Source organism: Stenella coeruleoalba (assembly GCF_951394435.1).
Source record: "Stenella coeruleoalba genome assembly, chromosome: 4".
In the NCBI taxonomy this organism is placed as follows: Eukaryota; Metazoa; Chordata; class Mammalia; order Artiodactyla; family Delphinidae; genus Stenella; species Stenella coeruleoalba.
In genome coordinates, this window is record NC_137149.1 from 29782155 (window position 1) to 29804332 (window position 22178).

General features: G+C 40.4%; 1 protein-coding gene across 1 annotated transcript in view; it reads right to left on the bottom strand.

The window, feature by feature from the left end:
* Positions 1-22178, bottom strand: part of EGF (epidermal growth factor) — a 100552-nt gene that overhangs the window by 18940 nt on the left and 59434 nt on the right. The window contains exons 13-20 of the mRNA XM_079920793.1: positions 20270-20418; positions 15474-15578; positions 14008-14231; positions 10373-10540; positions 9521-9670; positions 6451-6570; positions 2178-2294; positions 1026-1151 (exon numbers count right to left, since the gene is read on the bottom strand). Of these exons, the coding sequence (XP_079776919.1) occupies positions 1026-1151; positions 2178-2294; positions 6451-6570; positions 9521-9670; positions 10373-10540; positions 14008-14231; positions 15474-15578; positions 20270-20418 (1159 nt within the window). The remainder of the gene's footprint in view (positions 1-1025; positions 1152-2177; positions 2295-6450; positions 6571-9520; positions 9671-10372; positions 10541-14007; positions 14232-15473; positions 15579-20269; positions 20419-22178) is intronic.

The window sequence follows — 22178 nt, forward strand, 5'->3', positions numbered from 1 at the left end:
CTTCAAAGTAAATTAAATATAAAGCCTGTTTGTCTAAATTATCTAGGAGCCTGCTTAATTAGAGCAGTGACATTTTCCCAATTGACAGCCAAATATGTGCTGAAAAGAGCCTTTACAGATGTCTGTGGACTCCACAAAACTAATCTGATAAACGTCTGATTTAAACCAACCAGGTCCAGAAAATTGGTAGTTACGACTGATATTTCATCTTTAACCTCAACATGTGCGAGAAAGCAATGCCATTTTAGTTTGTTATCAAGGCATCTGCCCCTCACAGCAAAAAGATTTTTATGTTTTCAGAAGGAAAGGAAAATACTGAAAGAGACATGTTAAAGCCCCATAAAACTTGAGATAACTATTTTACCGGGCCAAGATGGCTTCAGGCAGGTCTTCACTTGTACCGTGACATTGTGTTACACCTGGAATGGTACATGACATCCACTAGGTGAACTCCCAACCCAGCAAGCCACACCCAGACCTTGGCAGAGGATGGTGATTATGAAAGAGTCTTAATCATTCCTTGCTTGATTCTAAATGTCAACGGCTTGAACTTATCAAGAGCCAGCTGTGAGCCCTTTCACAGAACCACGCCTCCTTCCCTTTACACACAGCCGTGACCTCCAACAAACCCACATCAGCCCTGCAGTTCACCACGGTTCAATTGCCAAATTCAGTGACAAAGAAAATGCTGCCCAGTTCCCCCCATGATGGCTCGAGGTGTGGAGTTATCGATGAGGCACTGATGTCACTCAACCCCTGGAGAAAGAATTAGAAAGGCAGAGGGGAAAACAGCCTCTGCAGAGTGTAGAAGCTGACTAGTGCGGTCATGGCCAAAGGGCACGAAATTGACTATTTACCCCAAACTGAAATATGTCAGTTTGAACAGATCACACAACTCCTCTTTTAGTCTTAACATGTGTGTCAGCGCAATTCTCTCCTGTCTTTTCTTGGCCCGCCACACCCAGTGTTTGGTGATTCTCCAAGGCCTGCCTTCACCCTTGGCCCTCTGCACACAGCTCTCTTACCGAGGCAGTGGATCCCATCTCCCTGGTAGCCTTCTGAGCACCGGCAGACATGGCCACCTTCAGTATTGATGCACTTGGAGGAGGTGGGAGGGCAAACTGAGATACCCATCTGACATTCATCTATATCTGTGGGCAAAATGATGAGCTAGTGAAATACATAGGCAATCCTGGTATAAAGGAAAAGAGTAGGAAAGGATAGTATAATCTTACATACAATCATCCAGCCATTTACAGGTACTGCTTGCAAATGTGATGCAAACCCTCCATCTTGGACTTAAAGTTCATTTCTGAATCAATTTTTACAGATTTCTCAGTGTTTCATTAGTGTAAGTAAATCACTTTGTGCCAGAGTTTCAGACCATAAGAACATTTACAATAATGGCTATCAATGTAAAATAGTAACCCATCCAGCAAAACCTATTTAATAAACTAAAACTTATGACCTAAGCCTTTGGGTGGGGGGAAGCTGTGTTTTTATTGGAATTGGGGAGTTTATAAATTTGACTTGAACTCAAATTCATGCTTTTAAAGCTAATTATAAATTCTTCTCCTTGGGGCTTCCCTGGTGGCGCAGTGGTTAAGAATCCGCCTGCCAACGCAGGGGACACAGGTTTGAGCCCTGATTCGGGAAGATTCCACATGCCGTGGAGCAACTAAGCCCATGCGCCACAACTACTGAGCCTGTGCTCTATAGCCCACGAGCCACAACTACTGGGCCCACGTGCCACAACTACTGAAGCCCACGTGCCTAGAGTCTGTGCTCCGCAGCAAGAGAAGCCACTGTGATGAGAAGCCCGTGCACCGCAATGAAGAGTAGCCCCCGCTCGCAAAGACTAGAGAGTCTGCGTGCAGCAACAAAGACCCAACACAGCCAAAAATAAAGTAAATGAAATAAATATTTTTTAAAAATCAATTATATTAAAAAAATTCTTCTCCTTAATGTCAATTGTCTGTATCATGGAATTTTAATATAACTCAATGTAATATAACAATGTTATGTTTCTTATTTTCTATTCATACACCCATTACCTTTTTAGCTAATATCAAATAATGTATTCAATCCTGAGGGAGATTTTGAATCAGTATGATCTGAGAGAATGTTTCTGATTCACTATTTTCCAGATATTGTGTGTATTTGGATTTTGCTCTTACCAGAACACTGTTTTCCATCTCCAGCAAATCCTTTCAAACACCGACACGTGACATTCTCTCCCTCTGAAACACACCAAGCCTGTGTACTGCATCCCAAGGCACTACAGTCATCATCATCTGCAAACAGCGAGAACCCCACAGGATTATTTCCAGACCTCAGAGAAGAAAATGGACTTCAATGTTTTGCATTCTACCAAAAATTCCAGTACTTCCTTTCTCAAGTTCTGGGGCAGGTTAACCTCCAAATAGAAACACTGTGCTGATCTGTAAGCTATATCTATATTAAAGGATCCACAAACCATATGTTTCTGTTTACATGCTCTCAACAAATCTTTAGTCTTAAAGAATTATGTGGTGTTCAAAGACCCCCGTGTGAACTTATTTATAATTTTTTAAAGCATTTGCAAATTTGAACTATACAATTTCTAGGACTAAATGGACTCAAACTTCAAAAATTGTATTGCTTTATTTGAGAATTCCCAACCGTTGTGACATACAAAAGGGGTCAATATATTCTTATCTCTCAAAGATACGCAACTAATATGTAGCAAGTAGATCTGTGTACCAACATGGCAAAGAGATTTAACCGTAAAAAGATTTATTGTCAATTTACTAAAATTATGTTTGATATATAATAGAATGTGTATGTCAAAATGTATGTTTATTATCAAGATTTATGCCGTGACTTGCAAATCTCAAGGCACTTTTTTTTTTTTTCAAATTTATTATTTTTGGCTGTGTTGGGTCTTTGTTACTGTGTGCGGGCTTTCTCTAGTTGCGGCAAGCGGGGGCTACTCTTCGTTGCAGCGCGCAGGCTTCTCATTGCGGTGGCTTTTCTTGTTGCAGAGCATGGGCTCTAGGTGCGTGGGCTTCAGTAGTTGTGGCTCATGGCCTCTAGAGCACAGGCTCACTAGTTGTGGCACACAGGGTTGGCTGCTCTGTGGCATGTGGGATCTTCCCGGACCAGGGCTCGAACCCGTGTCCCTTGCATTGGCAAGCGGACTCTTAACCACTGCGCCACCAGGGAAGCCCCACCTCAAAGCACTTTTACAGAGTCATGAACCATACAAACTAAATGCTGTAAAAGGATCATTTCATTTCGTACTCCAATGAAATGCAAATGCCCCAGAAGACAGAGTTGCCTTTTGAGCCATAAACGTGAGCAAGTTTTTTTTTTTTCCTTTAGCTACTTAGGTATATAATCATTCTCCAAATGCCTCCTCTCTGTTGGAGTTGGGGGTACCTGACATACCACAGTAGGACATAAACTATCTTCTGTCTTTTCACTGGTAAATTTGCTCATCTGAGTATAGAAGAGGTCAAGAAACCCTCCAAAGTTGCCCATAAATTAAAGAAAGTTAAATGATCTAAATAGGAGTCAGGTGCCATGTGAATGCAGACATCAGCTAATGGCATTTGATTTGCTTAGCTATTTGAGTGAGAAGATTGTTCTTGTGGGAACACGGGCCTTTCATGTTTGCTTGGTCACCTCCTGTCACTCATGACTCTTGGAGATGGATAAGTTCAGACTAAATCAATTACCCATTGGATTCAGCATTTATTTGGAAGACTAGCTCCCAAATCACAAGGCTGTTCAGAGTGTATGGTGGACAGTATCAAATTACCCAAGACATTTTAAATCATTTGCGGAATTATCTTAAATTAACATATGATTCAGGATTTATTTGGTAACTTGCAAACCCCGAGGCAGCTTTGCATACTGAAAAGCAATGGATGTGCAGTTGCAGGAGGGATGAGCCACAGCCAAAGCTCCTTCTGCCACAAACTAAGCTCCACAAGGAAGGCACTTATGCTTCACGCGCCTCTTCTCTAAAACGCAGATGACAGTTTCTGTCCAGTCGACTTCACATGGTTGTTGTACGCACTTGAAGAAGAAGTGATTTTTAAAAGAATCTTTTGAGAACTATAAAATATTTTATCTACATATCTAGATAAGAATGATAAAGAAGAAGAGTATTGTGACAGCCTGAATCAGAATTAGCCTTATCATGCTAGAAAAGACTCTGGGGTCTGTTTGTAAAATTAACAAAATTAATTCATTTTGAAGTACCTACTATGTGCCAGAGCCTTATGAGGGCTCAAAATACGGTGGTGGAGAACATAGACAAGGGCTCTGTTTTCTTACATGATTATTTATTGAAGTACAGATGTAATAAGCACAATCAAGAAAAAGTACTGGGTTCCAAGAGAGCTGAAACAACTCTCGCCTCACCTGGTCAGGAGACTAGGAAAGGCTTGCTGCGAAAGAGCATATTAAGCTGAGATCTGAAGGATACACAGGACTTGGGGAGGTGGGGTTAGAAAGAGCACTGTAGGCCGAGAAAACAACACCCGCATGTTACAGGCAAGGCCCGTGTAATGGAAGCAGGCCATAGAAAGCTGGGGATAGAAGGGCACAAATTGAGGCTGGTGAGGTGGGTACAGGCTAGTTTCTCCAGGGCTCAACAGGCTACGTTAAGAATTTTACATTTTATTCATGAATTTAGAAGAATTCGTGATTTTAGTGAATTTGACAATGAAACTTTTTAGGATTGAACCTCTTTGCCATGTTGTACACAGATCTGCTTGCTCCATGTGACTCTGTCTTTGGAGAATAAAAAGATATGGACCTAAAATCTAACATAAAGTTTTCAATTTTTTTTTAGTATAGATACTTGTTGGAAATGAAATTTCACAACAAAATATAAATAAGACCCCTTTGCCTAACACAGGTAGAACTAAAACTTTACAGGCTAAGACAAAATAGAACACAATCCAGGGAGGGAAAGACGAGGTGATCTTCACCAAGACATTTATTCTGCACGAGGCAGAGTACCGTCTCCAGGCATGAAGCCAAACACAGCCTGTTATATATGTATTCCAAATCTTTAGCCATTTTGTCACCCCCCCCATGCCACCCACGTGGCCTAATTTACTGTCTGTCATTCACCTTGGTCTTTGAGTCCCCCAAACATTAGCCTTTCAAAATATCCTCTGTGAACCTCTAGGGATTCCTAGTGACTTTGAAAAGGTTCTCTATACTGCTAATATATATTATGTATATTGTTTCATTCTACCACATTGTCTCCACATCTGACTATGACCTTGGAGGCTGGGGCTATATTTAGCTAAGTATGGTATCACCAGCATTTAGCACGGTGTATGGCAAATAAATAGTCACCAAATGAATAATACTCCTAACATGACCATGTTTCCAGTCATTCTTTTCTTGATATGAATTAATTACTTGGTCATAATTTTCAAAATCTTTGGTCGGGTCACTAACTTCACATATCTTAGTTTTCAAATCTGTAAAATGATTGTGATAAGGGTCAAATTAGAGGATATACTTAAAGGACCTGGTAAACTCTAAAGTTCTGTAAAAATTATTATTACTAAAAATATTCACCTCTTTGTATTTTATCAAAAATCACACTGATAAAATCCTCTAAGAAGGGGTAAGAGGTCCCAGGGCCTCGAAAATTGTAGTTTGCTGACCACAAAAGCTGTGGTTAAGTGCATATAATGCCCTAATGTGGAGTTCTCAAATTTATTTTTAGCCACATAGTGTTAAAATTAAGTCTCACTCCGAAATATAAATAAATAAAATGCTTCAAAGCAGAGCTGCACTGATTGAAAGGCAGAGACTTAGCATGAAGAAGAGGTGGGGTTTGCAGAAGCTTTAGGGCTGAGCTAAGCCCAGTTTGAAAACCACTGGCTTCATGAGTGAACACAGACTCTAAAAGAATTAGGTTTCCTAAAGTCGTTACATACTGAATAAATTATTTAGCATTTTGCTGATAAATGGGCAATATATTATAGAAGAAAAAAAAATCTAACATTTGCTGTTTGTGGACTTTCTGGAGCAGCTGAAGCAACCAGCCTATATTTGCTTATCAGCTACCATCTGCTTTTCACACTGACAGAAGTAAAGCTAAATGGGCCAAACACCAAAAATACTAGGCATGGATGGGGATACACCCAAATCCGTCCTGGCCTATTTTTCACTTTTTTTTCCAAGTTAGATTTCTTCAAAAAAGATTCAGTCCAACAACCCTCAATGAGTAAAGTTCATGTCCAGTCTTATATGGGAGCCATCTTCCTCAGATAAACCATTCAGAAGAGAAGGACCGAAGCTTGAGTCCAAAGTTTGTCTTCGCTAGCTTTGTGTAGATTTAGTCAACATTAAGTTAGAGAGTTCATTCAGAATTTCTAATTAGTAGGATGGAAATTATTGGAACCAAAGCTGTATTGGAGAACTCATTATTCATACCTGACACCATGATTTCAGCCACTAGCATATGCTGAGATTCTGTAATATTATCTTCAAGCTCTCTACTGCTGGGTAAGATGTCCAACGGTATTACTCCATTACTCAGATCTGCTCCACTACCTATTGAAGGCCAACGGATACAATTAATTTACCTTTTGTGATTCAAGAAATGTTTGAGTTAATTTATATTTATGACTGTGTGAGTTCAGACTCTTTCTTAGAGTCGGAGGATTCAGAAAAACTGCCAGGGTCTCGGTGGCGTAGAAAACCTTCTCTGCTACACTACACCCTCTCAGCTTCACTCCATGCACTTATAATTGAGGGTGGGGAGAGCCAGTAGGGAAGAAAGACAGGACTCTTCTCGGTACTGGCAAAAACAGTCAAAGTAGAATACCAAAATCCTCGTGAACATAATCAGCTCGTAATCACTGCTCGCCATTACTGAGGACAAATTAGTGAGATGATCTCCCCAACCTGCCTTTCCTATATACCCCTTCTCCTTTAAGCTGCTTATAACATTTATTTTAGCCTGATTTTGCCAGTATTTAGAAATGTGGAAGGGCATAAACAAGCTATAATTTAACATAGGCATGGGACCCATGCAACTCCCCAGAACATGGAAGAAATGGATCCCCTAAAACACTGTGTATCCTCTAAGTGTGGGCCATGGATCCCTGGGGTCTCACTGCATGGCATCCAGAAGGTCAAAACTATTTTCATAAAACGCAAATAACTACTGTTATTTTCACTGTCAACATTGATGAGCGATGGGGCAAAAGCAGACATGGGTGAAAGTGTGGTGCTTTAGCGTGAATCGTCATGATACTAGTAGCATGTTCTCTACTGCAGTCATGTTCTTCACAGCCACCTACACACACACACACACACACACACACACACACACACACACTCTCGCACTCCAGTTTCACCTTTAAAAGCCCATGATGGAGCAGCAAAATTACTAGTTTTTAAAAATCTTGACCATAGACTACCTGGCTCTTTAATCTTCTGCGTAATGAAATGGGAAGCAACACATAAAACACTGCACGCACTGAAGCTGGAGGAAAGGCACCTGTGAACTCTCAGAGATACAAGCTAAAACTAGGCTCTTTTTTTTTTTCATTGAATATGATTTTTACCTGAAAGAATGTTTGACAAACTATGTCATTAACATTTGGGGATTTGATATTTTCTCAACAATGAATGAAGTGATGCTGTCACTTCAAGGAAAATTAGCTCACGGTGCTTGTTGCCAGTAATAAAATTTAAGCTTTCAAGTGGAAAGTAGAATTCTGGAAAATTTTCCACAAAAAAATTTTAACAAAATCCAGACACTCAAAGACTTTGCTGATGAGTTTGATAATAATAATTAGTTAATATTATTGTAGGTATATTAATGTGATATTCGGCAGACTTGTGTAACTCAGTCAATCAATATTTTTAAATGACCAAGACATGATGCAACAAAATCATGCATGGCGAAAGATCCACTCAAAGTACAAAACAGAACACTGGGTTTTAACATAGCAGAGGACAAAATGTTCATTGATATGGCTTCAGATTCAACATTGCAACTAACTCTGAGAAACTACCACCTGTCTAGTTCTGATATATATAATATCAAAAGAAGATATACAAAAAAGTCCTCTGAAAAGGCTATTAAGCAATCTTCCCTTTTCCAGCTCCATGTGTGTCTGATTTTCTTCATAGGCTTCAAACAAAACAACACACCAACAGCTTTAACAGAGGGGCAGATGGGAGAATCTGGCTGCCTTCTATTAAGTCAGATATTAAAGATATACACGTAAAACAACACCATTCTTCTTACTACATAGTTTTGTTTGGAAAAATAGAGTTATTTCATTTATTTTCATAAAAACATGTTCCCATATAATGGAATATTACTGTAACTTTAATAGAGATACTAAAATTTTTAGTCTTAATTTCTAATACCATAAATCTTGATAAATATAACCCACACAAAGACTCGAGTTTTTCAATCATTTTTAAGAGTGTAAAAAGGCTCCAAAACCAAAAAGATTGAGAACTGTTATCCTAAGGCAACCATTGGTAGAAAGTTCAGAAAATCCAAACTATTCAATTCTGGTCCATGGATAAATTAATCCATTTATTTGCTGTCAATGTCACCTAACATATCATGCCTATTGGATAAATATGAATTTTTAAAAAACATCTAAAATAAAATTTAAGTTCTCTTTGGTATAAGGTATCAAGAGATGAATCCAAATACAACTTACCTGTTTGGATGCACATTCAAGGGAAGTAAATCAGTACTACTGTTTACATGTCATATTAGATCTCTTCCCTCAAAGTCACGTTTAGCTTTTTGTTTTGTTTTGCTGTACGCGGGCCTCTCACTGCTGTGGCCTCTCCCGTTGCGGAGCACAGGCTCCGGACACGCAGGCTCAGCGGCCATGGCTCACGGGCCCAGCCGCTCCGCGGCATGTGGGATCTTCCCGGACCGGGGCACAAACCCGTGTGCCCTGCATCGGCAGGCGGACTCTCAACCACTGCGCCACCAGAGAAGCCCTACGTTTAGTTTTTAAAAACGTGGATCACAAGCCTTGTCGAGCTGGATTCCCTACACCTGTTTGGTATCCTAAACTTATTTATTACAAAGGACTTTGCTTTTCATATAAAGACAGTCATGTGGCAGGGGGTTTATATATGACTACCTCTAAAATCGAGGCCATAAAACTTCTAAACAAAATGTCTTTGAACCTTCCCTGAATTGGTAAAATACTGGCATTTATTTCCAAGGATGGGCTACTCCACCAAAAATGGGGGCCTGGAGCACTGGAACTTAAGACTTGGAATATGATCTTTTGTTCATTAATTTTACAGCTAGAAGAAGTCAATTGAATTTAGTTTGTAATGAGGAGGCCAAACTCATTGGTGGGGTGGGGTGGAAGACAGCTTGGCATCGCTAAAAGCAAGGGAGCTTTTAAGAATACAAAATATTAAAAATTAGCACAAGCATAAAAATCAATGTAGGACAATATTCCTGAGCTAAAGTAAGACAATTTGGCCACATAGTTTATCATATTACCTGCCAATATCTGATGGCCATTCAGAGCCAGACACATTCTTCCATCTGGAGCTTTCACGAAACCTTCACGACACAAACACTGAGCAGTTCCAAACCTCTCTTCGCAAATATGTTCACAGCCTCCGTTTTGATGCAAGCAGGCATCTGCTCCTAGCAGAGAGGAGGTACATTCACAGATGGGCTTGGAGATGAAAAGGTGTAAAATCAGTGTACAGCTTTGGGAGAAAGAAACTATCTAAATGGAGCTGTTTATATCAAGAGCTATTTCAGAAGAGTTCCTATAAAGAGCCACTGGTTCTAAGATAAGCTCAGAATGTGATTACCTTAGGAGTATTGAGTTTAGCCAGTACCTTTGTTCAAGAAGCTACTTGGGAAGATAGGACTCCTATTTCCTGACTTATAATCTAGTCAGACTGACAAAGGGTGATTCAGAAAGAAGAGTTATTGTGGGAAACTAAGTGCCTTTTCCATCTGCTTACCTACTCCTGGCTGAAGCTCACTCACTTGCATTCTCAGGAGGTGGGGAAAAGCCCAGTGTAGGCAGAAGCTTCCACTGCGGGTTTCTAAATCGCTCCCCCCACCCATCCCTGCCCCTGCCCTTAGTGCCTTTAACCCAAAAGTCTTTGAAAAGAAGCAAATAAGTAAAAGCTACTCAGGAGAAGAAAAGTTGAGGTTGGAGGGATAAAGCCCAAACTTATTACCAGACTATCTTAGTTTAAAGGAAATCCAAATCTCAGGAGATCTTAACATCTACCCAAATTAGTGAGAAGTGCAACACACACCCCCTTCCCTGCCGTCAAACAATTAAAATAGTTGCAGATGCCAGTCAAAGAAAGACTGTGTCCAGTGTACCTGGTTTTGCCAATGGATGAACTACAACCAGTGATGAGGGCTTCAGCATGCTGCCTCGGAGACGTACCCTATTTTTGCCAGTCCTCTTGTTCACCCTTATTACCGATGGCATAGCCCAATCAGAGAACCACAAATGATCCTCAAACACAGCCACAGCAAATGGGTGACCTGGAAGCAGTTGAGATCCATTATAAACATCTTGTCTTTGCCATGAATATTTTTAAAAGGACAAGGCCTGAAACATATACCCAATTCCTACACTAAGTCAATTCTTTAATACAGCTGCTAAGCAATGTATGAGCCACTTCCTTGAGCCACCTACATCAAGGAGAGTCCACATGATGAGGGAACCTCTTCTTAGAATGGGAGCCTGGTGGTATGAAGTCCTAGCAAAGCCCATGGTCATCGAGCATTCAGAGAGTGGGAGAATGTGGGTGACTGACATAATACCACCAATAAGAAGAGGACCAGAGCTTCCCTGGTGGCTCAGTGGTTGAGAGTCCACCTGCCGATGCAGGAGACATGGGTTCGTGCCCCGGTCTGGGAGGGTCCCACATGCCGCGGAGCGACTGGGCCCAGTGAGCCATGGCTGTGGAGCCTGTGCTCCGCAATGGGAGAGGCCACAACAGTGAGAGGCCCGTGTACCGCAAAAAAAAAAAAAAAAAGAAGGCGACCAGGGCAGGAATGTTTCCATGTTCAGTGATTCTATCACTATTTATAGACTAAACAACTTGACTGGGTAAGTTGGGTAAGTTATTTTACCCCTCTTTGTCTTAGGTTCCTTGTCTTTTGAATGGCAGTAATAAGTAGTAGACTAAATTTACAGGTTGCTGTAAATTGAGATTTTTACAACATTTTAAAAAATCTAAGGTAATTGAATAACAGCCTCCTCAAATTCCCATCTCCACCAATACATTTCCTTTCCTATCTCTCCTCTTAACTAAAATTAGTCCATTGACTGTGCTCCTGCCTTCTCTAGGACCTTGTCTGTCAATTACTCCTTTCATTTACATTAATTCTCTTCTAGTCTCTTCATCTTACCAGCTTCTTTCCCTTAGCTGATTAATATGTTCAGGTCTCTCCTATCTTAATTCCCTCATCCCCTTGACCCCTCTAACTTCTTTTTGTCTCTTTCCTTCCCTTCTCAGACAAGTTTTTTGGAAGTTATTTATTATCTGCTGCTTCCATTTTCATGGCTCCAATCAACCCCTAAGTGGCCTCTTCTGATCCTACCTCAACTAAACCCGCCTCTCCATGCCACTGAAACTGCTCTGATAAGATATTCCAGTATTTAGTAAGCTGGGAAATGTTTTAATATACTATCTCAAGTGGTTAGAGGCCAAAGCTAAGGACCCCTAGGTTTGGAAGCTTTTATCACATCCAGTCACATTCCCCAGGCCAGTCTTTTTGCTAATGAAAAATGGATTTGGTGGATTAGGGTGAATGTCTCCCCCTACTGGCAGCAAACTCAAACGATTTTTCCCGGTGTAATGAATCTCCACCCATCATTATTGACCAGGGCCATTAAGATTCATTTGGGTCTCTAGCCTTTGTCCCAAATTAAAGCCATAAAGGCAGGAAGGGAATTTCCTATATAGTTATTGTTTTGTTTTGTTTGTTGTGATAAAAAAACGCATAATACAAAATTTACCATCTAAGCCTAAGACTTAACCCACAGTTTCAGTAATGTTAAATACATTCACATTGTTGTGCAACCAATTTCCAGAAATTTTTTCATCTTGCAAAACTGAAAATCTATACCCATTAAACAACTTCCTGTTTCCCCCTCCCCCTAGGCCCTGGCAAATACTATACTACTTTCTGTTTCTATAAGTGTGCCTGTTCTAGATACCCTAAGTAAGTAGAATCATACAATATTTGTCTTCTGTGACTGGCATATTTCATTTAGCAAAACGTCCTCAGGGTTCATCTATGTTGTAGTATGTGTCAGAATCAGCTATCGTTTTTCAACACAAACCCCACACTAGATATAATCTTCCTCATTTTTTGTTTACAGGAGAGCCACAGTTGAACTACCAGTAGATGGCACTGTAATGGTGGGAACGGTTATTTAGATGTACACATACCAGATTATTTGTATTTGTATCTAATAGTAAGTTGCATTAGTCACAGATTATAGCAATACAAATTATTTACAAAATATCTCCTATGCTTTTTTTGGTTTAGAATATGATGTCTTTACATTCTAGTTAGGAATTTCCAAATCCCTTTATACCTCCAAATATCAAAGCTATAACTTTACATTTATTTGGGAGATGTATTTTTTAACAATGTACGTCTCCCCTACTGACTCCATAACTTCACAGGAACCATAATTGTTTTACTCTCCACTGTATTTCCACTTCCTATAATGGTACATGGGTGATGAAAGTCTACAATTGTACACAAGTTTATAATTTATTGTGAAGTATGTCAATTTTTAAAGAAGCTTGGAAGTATGTAAAATTTTTAATTATATTTATCTTGATCTATTTAATGTATAATACAAACCTAGAAGTTCATTACCAAACAGAAAGGGCAAAATAAATACCTTACAGGGATTATTAGTTTGTTAGCTTCTTCCTAAAAAAGAGAGACCATGTTTTTCATCTTCCCAACCAACCAGTTTCTAAATTCCCAAAGCATCTCTAACATCACCCTGGCTTTCATTTCGACATCCAATCTGTTACCAAATCCTCTTGGTTTTTCATTCACAGTGATTTTTGTAATATTCTAATCCTCCATTCTACTTTTTAAATGGTAATCTTCTAGCTCAGGCCTTTATTAACTGTTGACTGAACAATTATCATAACCTCCTAACTCATTTCCTTCTCTCCACATTCCAATCCAACACTTACACTGTTACCTAAGTGGTTATCCTGATATACCAATATTATCAGATACATTTCCTGCTTAAGAATATGCAATGGCTCCCTAGTACGTTCAGAATTCATTTCAGTTAACATATTCTGGCAGTACTAACCTACAAAGACCAATTTTTGCAGCCTTATCTCAAATGATAGTGTTTTATCACCTTCTATTTACCACATGGCCCAGTTCAAATACTGTCTTTGCAGATTCCCTGAGTCAAAATGAATCTCCTACTGCTATATAATGTCATAACAGTTTGTACTTCTCTTTTAACAGTTAGCATAGGCTACAGTGTTTCAAAACTCTTTATGAAAATACATGACACCCCATGCAAAATCTGAAAATATAATAGGAGGGAAAACTGTATTAACCTTTGCACATGAATGGCTAAAGATGATACTGTCACTTGTGAAAATGACATTTGAGAAAACGTAAGAAATGGTAGTAGCTGAATAAGTTCTTATTCTTAAAGAAGTTTTAAAATGGTTAATATTTTCATTCTGATTTTAAGAAATCTTGGCAAAGAGAAATGATTATGCATCACTATTTTTTATCCAATATTCCAATGTTAATCTTTGTAGCTCATAAATCTCTGGAGAAATCTGTTAGTCTGTTTGTCTGTATTCCTTTCTCACCATATGTTTAAGGGTGTGTGTGGGGGGGGGTGGTGAGTGAGTGTATGTGTGTGTGTGTAAACACATTTTGTATTTAACACTCATCAACACTCAATCAAGTTGAAGAAATCACCCATTCCAAAGCCTCACCTACATCGTTCTGGGCAAGTCTTTGGCGTTTTGAACCATCCAGATTGGACATTTCAATCACAGACTGCTTGGCATCGCACCAATACAACTTGTCAGTTAAGTAATCAATTGTTATTCCACTGGGCCAGACCAGATCCGAGCTAGCTATAACCAGTCGGCCAATGCCTTGAAGGGAAGAGCTTTCAATTCGTGGATTAATCCCCATCTCAGTCCAGAATAATCTCCTTTAATCAAGAAAGCATACAACAAATAAAACTTGCAAGGAAAAACACTTCTTTCATTCTTTCATTATTAAAAACATCAATGTAAGTCACTTTAGGATAAACTAAAGTGGTACAGCAAGGAATACAGAAGGAGAAAGCAGAGCACTGAATATTGGACACAATTTTCAAAAGCAAAAAATTACCTTCTCTATGTACAGCAACGTGGACAGAAAATGCTGAATTAAGGCTCAGACGATTGGATAAGAAAGGAATTCTTAGTTTAAACACTTGTAGTGTATTACTAATCACAGGTGTTTGAGTGCATATTCTTAAATCAGCGTTTCATGCTACAAAAGGCAATGGAATCTTGCTAGCCTGTCCCTCTGATATGCATATGTAAAACTTGCTGTATATGTAAAATTACAACGTAAAGGGAAGAGCATATTTATCTATTATCCTGTTTTATACTATGTGCTCAGTTAACTTGGTCCATTTTCAGTTCTGTAAAGCAGGTGCTGAGGCACATTTTTTGAACTCAATATGGTTCAGTATCTTTTCACTGGCTTGTTTAGAGATGGTTACATTCTCATGGTTTGAATCATGTGGCTGGCTCCAAATTAATTATCTATTTCTACCAGTTTATTATTTCCCACAGGCCATCATAAAATTTCCATTATAAATAAAATAGGATGAGCTTTTATCCTTGATTTTTAACTAGGAAGGAATTATTCTCCTTAATTCTCTAACTTAAACCCACATTTGTCACTAATTCACAATTAACAACAGAGAGCCTCCTAATATTTCACGATTTCTCTTTCCTCTTCCCTAAATCTAGGAATGACCTATCACTGGAACTCATGATTTTTCTAAATAGAATTCAGAAGCCATGCAATCCAAATATCATCCTCTCTCAAGAAACAATATAGTTTTTAAAGAAAGTACATAGTGTAAAGGGCTTATGCATCGTTGATGAATGAATTACAACCCACTTCCTTTCAAAAAGAAATTGAATTTGCTTAAAATGAAAGGGTATCAAAACAATAAAGTTTTCTGTAGGAAAAACAAATCAAAAGACATTAAAAGGACGAGGAAGTTATGCTAGCCATTACCATTTCTGAACATTTGAACAAATCTCATGGATTTTCTTGGTTTCTGATTCCACTGACCACCTGAGGTCTTAAGACAAATTTCGGACACTAGCACATCAAACATAAACTGTCCTATGACCTCCACAGAAAGGGCCTTATTTTCACAAATACTTACTTGGCCATTGGATGAACAGCAAGTCCTCGTGGCTGAGAGATGTCCTCCTTAATGATTATTTCACGATACTTCCCATTTAAATCACTCCCTTCAATGAGAGATTTCCTAAAATGCATGTAATATAAAGGGGCTTGTTATATCAACTTTACTTTTTAAACAAAAATACTTGTTTTCCCTGTTGCTTACTGAAAAGCAAAATAGGCATTCTAAACTCCCCTATCCCAGGTGTGCACATGAACACACACGCATCAGGAGTAACACTTATGCAAAGTCTATTGTTTTTTTTTTAACACAGTGTTTAAATTAGTTTCCCAATATTTACCCCAAGCAATTAAAACACACCGTGAAAGGGTAAGGTAAGAGGGTTCTGTGTCAGTGGCCTGGCAGGGATAAAGCCAGGAAGTACAAATGCCACCATCCCCTTCTCTTCACAACCTCCCAGCTCCTGGTGGAACCAATAAAAGCCTCCGCCTGGTGTTCACAGATCACAGGGAGGAAGGAGAGTAGACCTCGAAGGTCCACAGAAACAACCAACACAAGGACAGTAGAAGACTTACACTGGCTTTAATTTTCTTCCATCTGATTCTAAGACAAATGGGAATACTGAAATACTCTTTGCTACCCGTTCCATTAAAAAATAATAATAACTCTTTGGAATCTGGCAGGGGAGAAAATTCTTGCTTTCTAATTTTTCCATTTATTTGTCAAACAAATCTTGATGATCAAATAGACACTTCCTCAGCCCCTAAGAGCTGTGTCAGGGATTGACCTAAGCACTGGATGAGCCCCAGCAGGTTCCCTGAGCAGGCAGGACCACAACAGAGGAGATTAAAAAGAACCTCCCTGGGCTTCCCTGGTGGCGCAGTGGTTGAGAGTCCGCCTACCGTTGCAGGGGACACGGGTTCGTGCCCCGGTCCGGGAAGATCCCACATGCCGCGGAGCGGCTGGGCCCGTGAGCCACGGCCGCTGAGCCTGTGCGTCTGGAGCCTGTGCTCCGCAACGGGAGAGGCCACAGCAGTGAGAGGCCCACGTACCGCAAAAAAATAAACAAATAAAATAACCTCCCTTCCCCACCTCGTGCCATCTGCCCAGAAACACAGAGCAAGACCGGTCCCTCCACCCTGTGCTACAAAACACTCAGGAGACCTTCTGCAGGTGGCTTGTTCAAGTGCCCTTTCTAGACGGGGGGCCGGGGCTTGATCTATTCTTCCTCATGGGCCATATGCAGGAGGGAGATAAAGGTAAAATTGGCTCAGGGCCTGGGCTGGGCCCAATACACTTTGCAAACTAGCAACTCAGGGCAGTGGATAATTTGAAATCATTTATACTCCAGCGCCACTTTTTTTTTTTTTTGCGGTACGCGGGCCTCTCACTGTTGTGGCCTCTCCCGTTGCGGAGCACAGGCTCTGGACGCGCAGGCTCAGTGGCCATGGCTCACGGGCCCAGCCGCTCCGCGGCACGTGGGATCTTCCCGGACCGGGGCACGAACCCGTGTCCCCTGCATCGGCAGGCGGACTCTCAACCACTGCGCCACCAGGGAAGCCGCCAGCGCCACTTTTAAAAGATAATTTTATTCCCAGATGAAGTGGAAGGTATTTTTGAACTCAATGTGTCAAATTCACTCAGTCACAACTGTCACTGTGCCTGTTCCCTTGAGGGAAGGAATTCTGAAGCCACTTGCTTGTGACCAGGGGAAATAAAACTGTCAGTTCTGATCTCATTGTTACATCATCTCTAAATTCTTACTGTTCTGAGCAGGAGTAAGGTGATGAGAATTGAGACCGACATAAGCTCCTGACTCTGGAGCTGTCTCGGGCAGGATTGCTGGAATTTACTCTGAAAGCTCCCCAAGGGGGTCACCCAATAACACACTTCTATTTGATTCAGCCACAAAGCACACCTTGAACTCCGGTGTTGGTCATGAGACAGCAAAGACAAGGGCGGACATTTGGGTTCACGTGAGTTCAAGCATAACCCTCAATCTAGTGGAGTATCTCTCTCTTCATATTTGTTATCTAATTGGTCTCAGTGCCACCACTGGGATCCTCTAAACCCACCCTATTTCCAGGGCAAGGGTTGTCCATCCAGAACCCCAGAAGAGTGATTTTTTTTACCTCATGGTAGTTTTTGTTACCTCAAAAGGATGAGCAAACAGATACACTGTTTCCCTCTTGATTCTTTTTACTAGGCATTTGACTTTGCGAACCAGGATTCCTTAATACTAAATACTAGCACTGCCAGTGGAATGATCAATCTGCTTCCTTCCTACAGTTAGATGTTAATCTGAATCTGTCTTTTCCTAAGCCAACGTAAACTGTAAGCATCCATTCTGGTTCTTTGACTTGGTTAAGAGTTACTATATAATCTAATATCACAAGCTTGGAATCCCAGTTATTCAAATCCAATTTCTAGCTAATATTAAGGTTTTCAAACTAGAAACCTCTCATTTCCAGACAAATTAAGGGTTTTCTCTTAGCAGCTGCCGAGAACATGAGAAGGGCTCGTTATCACTCAAGTCAGTGAGCTAGAGAATTTAAGGTCTGATCCTTCAGGATACGGTGGTGCCTGTCTATCTCCTGAAGGCATTGCCTCAGCATTAGGTACTATGGTGCTATTAATCAAACACGTGAAATTAGAGGTGCCGTGCAAATGTGGGAAATATGAGGAGACCCGGCATGCTTAGAGGGGCCCAAAGTGCCAGACATCTGCTGTCCTAATCAACGTTTCCTAAAACAGCCATGTACAAACTCTGTTATTATGCGCAGCTAAAATTTTAAATGTCCTTTTAAGTAGGTTCAAAGCAGAGAAGGCCATTATTAATATTTTTAGCATTGTTATGACTGAAGTTGACTTTCATTTGTTACGTGACACTGGGTCGAGGACATTTAACTGACCCTGGTTGTAGAGGGCAGTATGTACTATGATTATGAAAAACACAAGCTTCGGAAATGGTCATCCTTGAGTTCAAATTCCAGATCCAGTACTTGCTGGCTGCTTGACCTCAGGAAAGTTATTTTACCTCTTTGATTCTCAATTTTTTAATCTTTAAATTGGGGATAAGAAGACTTACCTTTTGGGGAGTCAATATGGATATAAAGCTCTTAGTGCAGTAGCTGGTGCATTTCAGTTATTCAATAAATGAATAAATACCCAAAGGATATGGGCTTCCCTGGTGGCGCAGTGGTTGAGAGTCTGCCTGCTGATGCAGGGGACACGGGTTCGTGCCCTGGTCCGGGAAGATCCCACGTGCCGCGGAGCGGCTGGGCCCGTGAGCCATGGCCGCTGAGCCTGCGCGTCTGGAGCCTGTGCTCCGCAACAGGAGAGGCCACAACAGTGAGAGGCCCGTGTACCACCAAAAAAAAAAAAAAAAAACCCAAAGGATAAAGGAATGGAATGAAGGTATGGTTAAATGAATGAACAAATGATTGAATCATTTAAAATATACTCACTCTGGTTCCAGAAATGCCATATTATGGATAACTGGGCACCACATCAAGCATCTGGCTCATGTTTAAAAGCCTGTTTGTTTCCCACGGGTTATCCAGACCAGAAGAGATTTTCTGGGACGTAGAAAGCCTACCCTCAAGCATATAAATCCACTCCCTGGGACTTCTTCCTCTATGTTGGGACCACTGATTTCAGAGGTGAAACCCTAATTAATTCTCTCTTCTTTTAGTTTAACAAGGTTGCAGAGCTGTCAGAGGTTTGGGTTGGCCACCAGGTCACGCCATAGCTCTAAGTTACTCTGAGAGAGTATCCCAGAGCACGGAATCTCTAACCTTCTTCTGTGACGTACTCCGTGGCTGGCTCCTTCTTGCTCAGAAGCAGGAAGTGGGCTCTCATCAGCACACACAAGGGATGCAGCCGCTTCCTTCTTCCCCCTTCTCCTACCCTGTTCCTGGGGCTGACAAGGCCACACACGCACACACACACACACAAACACACACACATACACACCAAGTGCAGCGGTGCTTCCTGCAGCCCCAAGAGCAGTGTGCCCAGAGGACAGACACACCACAACTTCTCTCTGGTCCTGTTGTTGCCCATCAGAGGGAAACAGGCCATCTCTCCCAACCTGAGAGCCAACATATGGGTTCTAGAAAGACTTGTCATTTAAATGTTGTGCAACCTTGAATAAATCACTTAGCCTTTCTGAGCCTTCGTTTCCCCACCTGTAAAATGAAGGGGAAGTTGATCCCTGAAGCCCCTTCCAGAGCCCCCTCTGGGAGTATCCATCCTTCATTTGGCAATTATTTATGCATGACCTTATGATATTTCTTGTACCGAGATTTAGACCAAGCATTTGTATTAGTTTTCCCTGTGTACATGTGTCTTATCTCCCTGGCTAAACCGTAAGGTGACTGGAAACATGGAGTGCTTCTCAGGCTCCTGTGTATCTCCCATGCTACCTAGGAGAGAGCCTGATCCACAGCAGATGCTCAGAGAATGCTTGTTGATTATATCCAGACAGGTTTTTGTGTTTCCCTGAAACACAAAATACATGAAATGCAAAAGCCTGAAATGCAAAAATACATGCTGTTTTCTTGGTCCTCAAAACTTGCCCATGCCTACAGACCTTGATGAAAGATACAGTCTTGATTAAAAGGAGGAATGTCCTGTTTGGTGGTGGGGAGGGGGTTGAGGGACTGTGGACAGCACTGGGGGCATCTTTCCTCCGATCCCAGTCAGGTGCCCAGCAATATTTTCCTGTGTTCAAAGTGGAGGATGAAGCCAGCTGTATTACCTATCCAATCACCCCTCTCCCATGTGGCTTAAAACTGAAAGAGGAAACCTACCGTCTGTCTGTCCAATAGAATTTACGGCCAATCCAGTCTACAGCAAGACCTTCTGGCACACCTACTTCTTCCTCAATAAGCCTTTCTCGCTGGGAACCATCCATATTTGCTCTCTCTATCCACTTTAGGGCTGTATGGGCAAAGTATATCTACAAAAGAGAACACAGGCATTTCAGTTTGATTTGTTTAAAAACTTAATGTGGAATATATACAAATGAGGTTAGTAAATCTTTATATTATACAGTACAATAGTTAAGAGCTGGGCTTTGGAGATAGACACACCTGGAACTGAACTCCACCTCGGTTGCTTCCCAGATATGTGTAAACTTAAGCAAGTTTATCAGTGTCTCAGAGGCTCAGTTTCCTCTTTGGTAAAATGGGGATGATACTATGAAGCGCATTAGTTTTATATATATAAGTTCTTAGCCTTGTGCCTGGCACATATTTCTATTGCTATGGGTAATTTGCTTATCTTTGATCATTGGTCAATAACAAAGCCATCATACTTGAACTCTAACGGCTTCTACAGCCTGAAAGGGAACAAAGATGAGCAGTTTAATGGGGGCTGCAAGCTGAGCTTTAACTTCTACTGCTTGATCCACAGGATTCCACTTCGCTGCAAGTCAGGAGACACAGCTGCCCCTCCCAGTTTTGACACTTATTTGTTTGATTGCCTTGGTTAAATCATTTTTATTTATTTATTTATTTTAAAATTGAAGTGTAGTTGATGTACAATATTATATAAGTTAAGGTATATAAGGTATATAATATAATGATTCACAATTTTTAAAGCTTATGTTCCATTTATAGTTATTATAAAATACTGGCTATATTCCCTGTGTTGTACAATATATCCTTGTAGCTAATTTTGTACATAATACTTTGTACCTCTTAATCCCCTCCACCTATATTGCCCCTCCCCACTTCCTTCTCCCTACTGGTAATTACTAGTTTGTTCTCTATATCTGTGAGTCTGCTTCTTTCTTTTTATATTCACTAGTTTGTTGTATTTTTTGGATTACACATATAAGTGATAACATACAGTATTTGTCTTCTTCTGTCTGGCTTATTTCACTGAGTATAATACCCTCCAAGTCTATCCATGTTGCTTCAAGTGGCAAAATTTCACTCTTTTTTATGGCTGAGTAGTATTCCATTGTGTGTATATGTGTGTGTGTGTGTGTGTGTGTGTGTGTGTGTGTGTGTGTGTGTGTGTGTAGGTACCACATCTTCTTTATCCATTCATCTGCTGATGGATACTTAGGTTGCTTCCATATCTTGGAGACTGTAGATAATTCTGCTATGAACATGGAGTGCATGTATCTTTTTGAATTAGTGTTTTTGTTTTTTTCTGATATATACCCAGGAGTGGAACTGCTGGGTTATATTGCTGGGTTTATTTTTAGTTTATTGAGAACCCTCCACACTGTTTTCCACAGTGGTTGCACCAATTTACATTCTCAATAACAGTGTACATGGTTAAGTCATTTAATCTCAATTTTCTCAGCTATAAAAATGACAAAGTCAGACTAGGTATTTGCTAAAGTTCCTTTCATCTCTAACTGCAGATAATTTCATTTTAATTAATAGATTTTGTCCAACAGAACATACCTTGAAGATGCAAAGTTCTTTTTCAGTCTAGTATGCAGACTATCGAACAGGTACAAGAATAAAAAATTGCTATGGGTTAGCTGACAATTTAATGACAGCATATGTGGAATATTAACTGTGAGTACATATATGTACATAAACCTATCATCAATAATGAGAATATTCATAAAATGGTAATTAAATAAAGGATTATCATCTCTCTAGAAAAGGTTCTATTCCATAATACAAAAATGGGCACTTCTTATATTAAAAAATACTCTGCTGGTGCACTGCTTCTCAAATTCACATGTGTACCTGA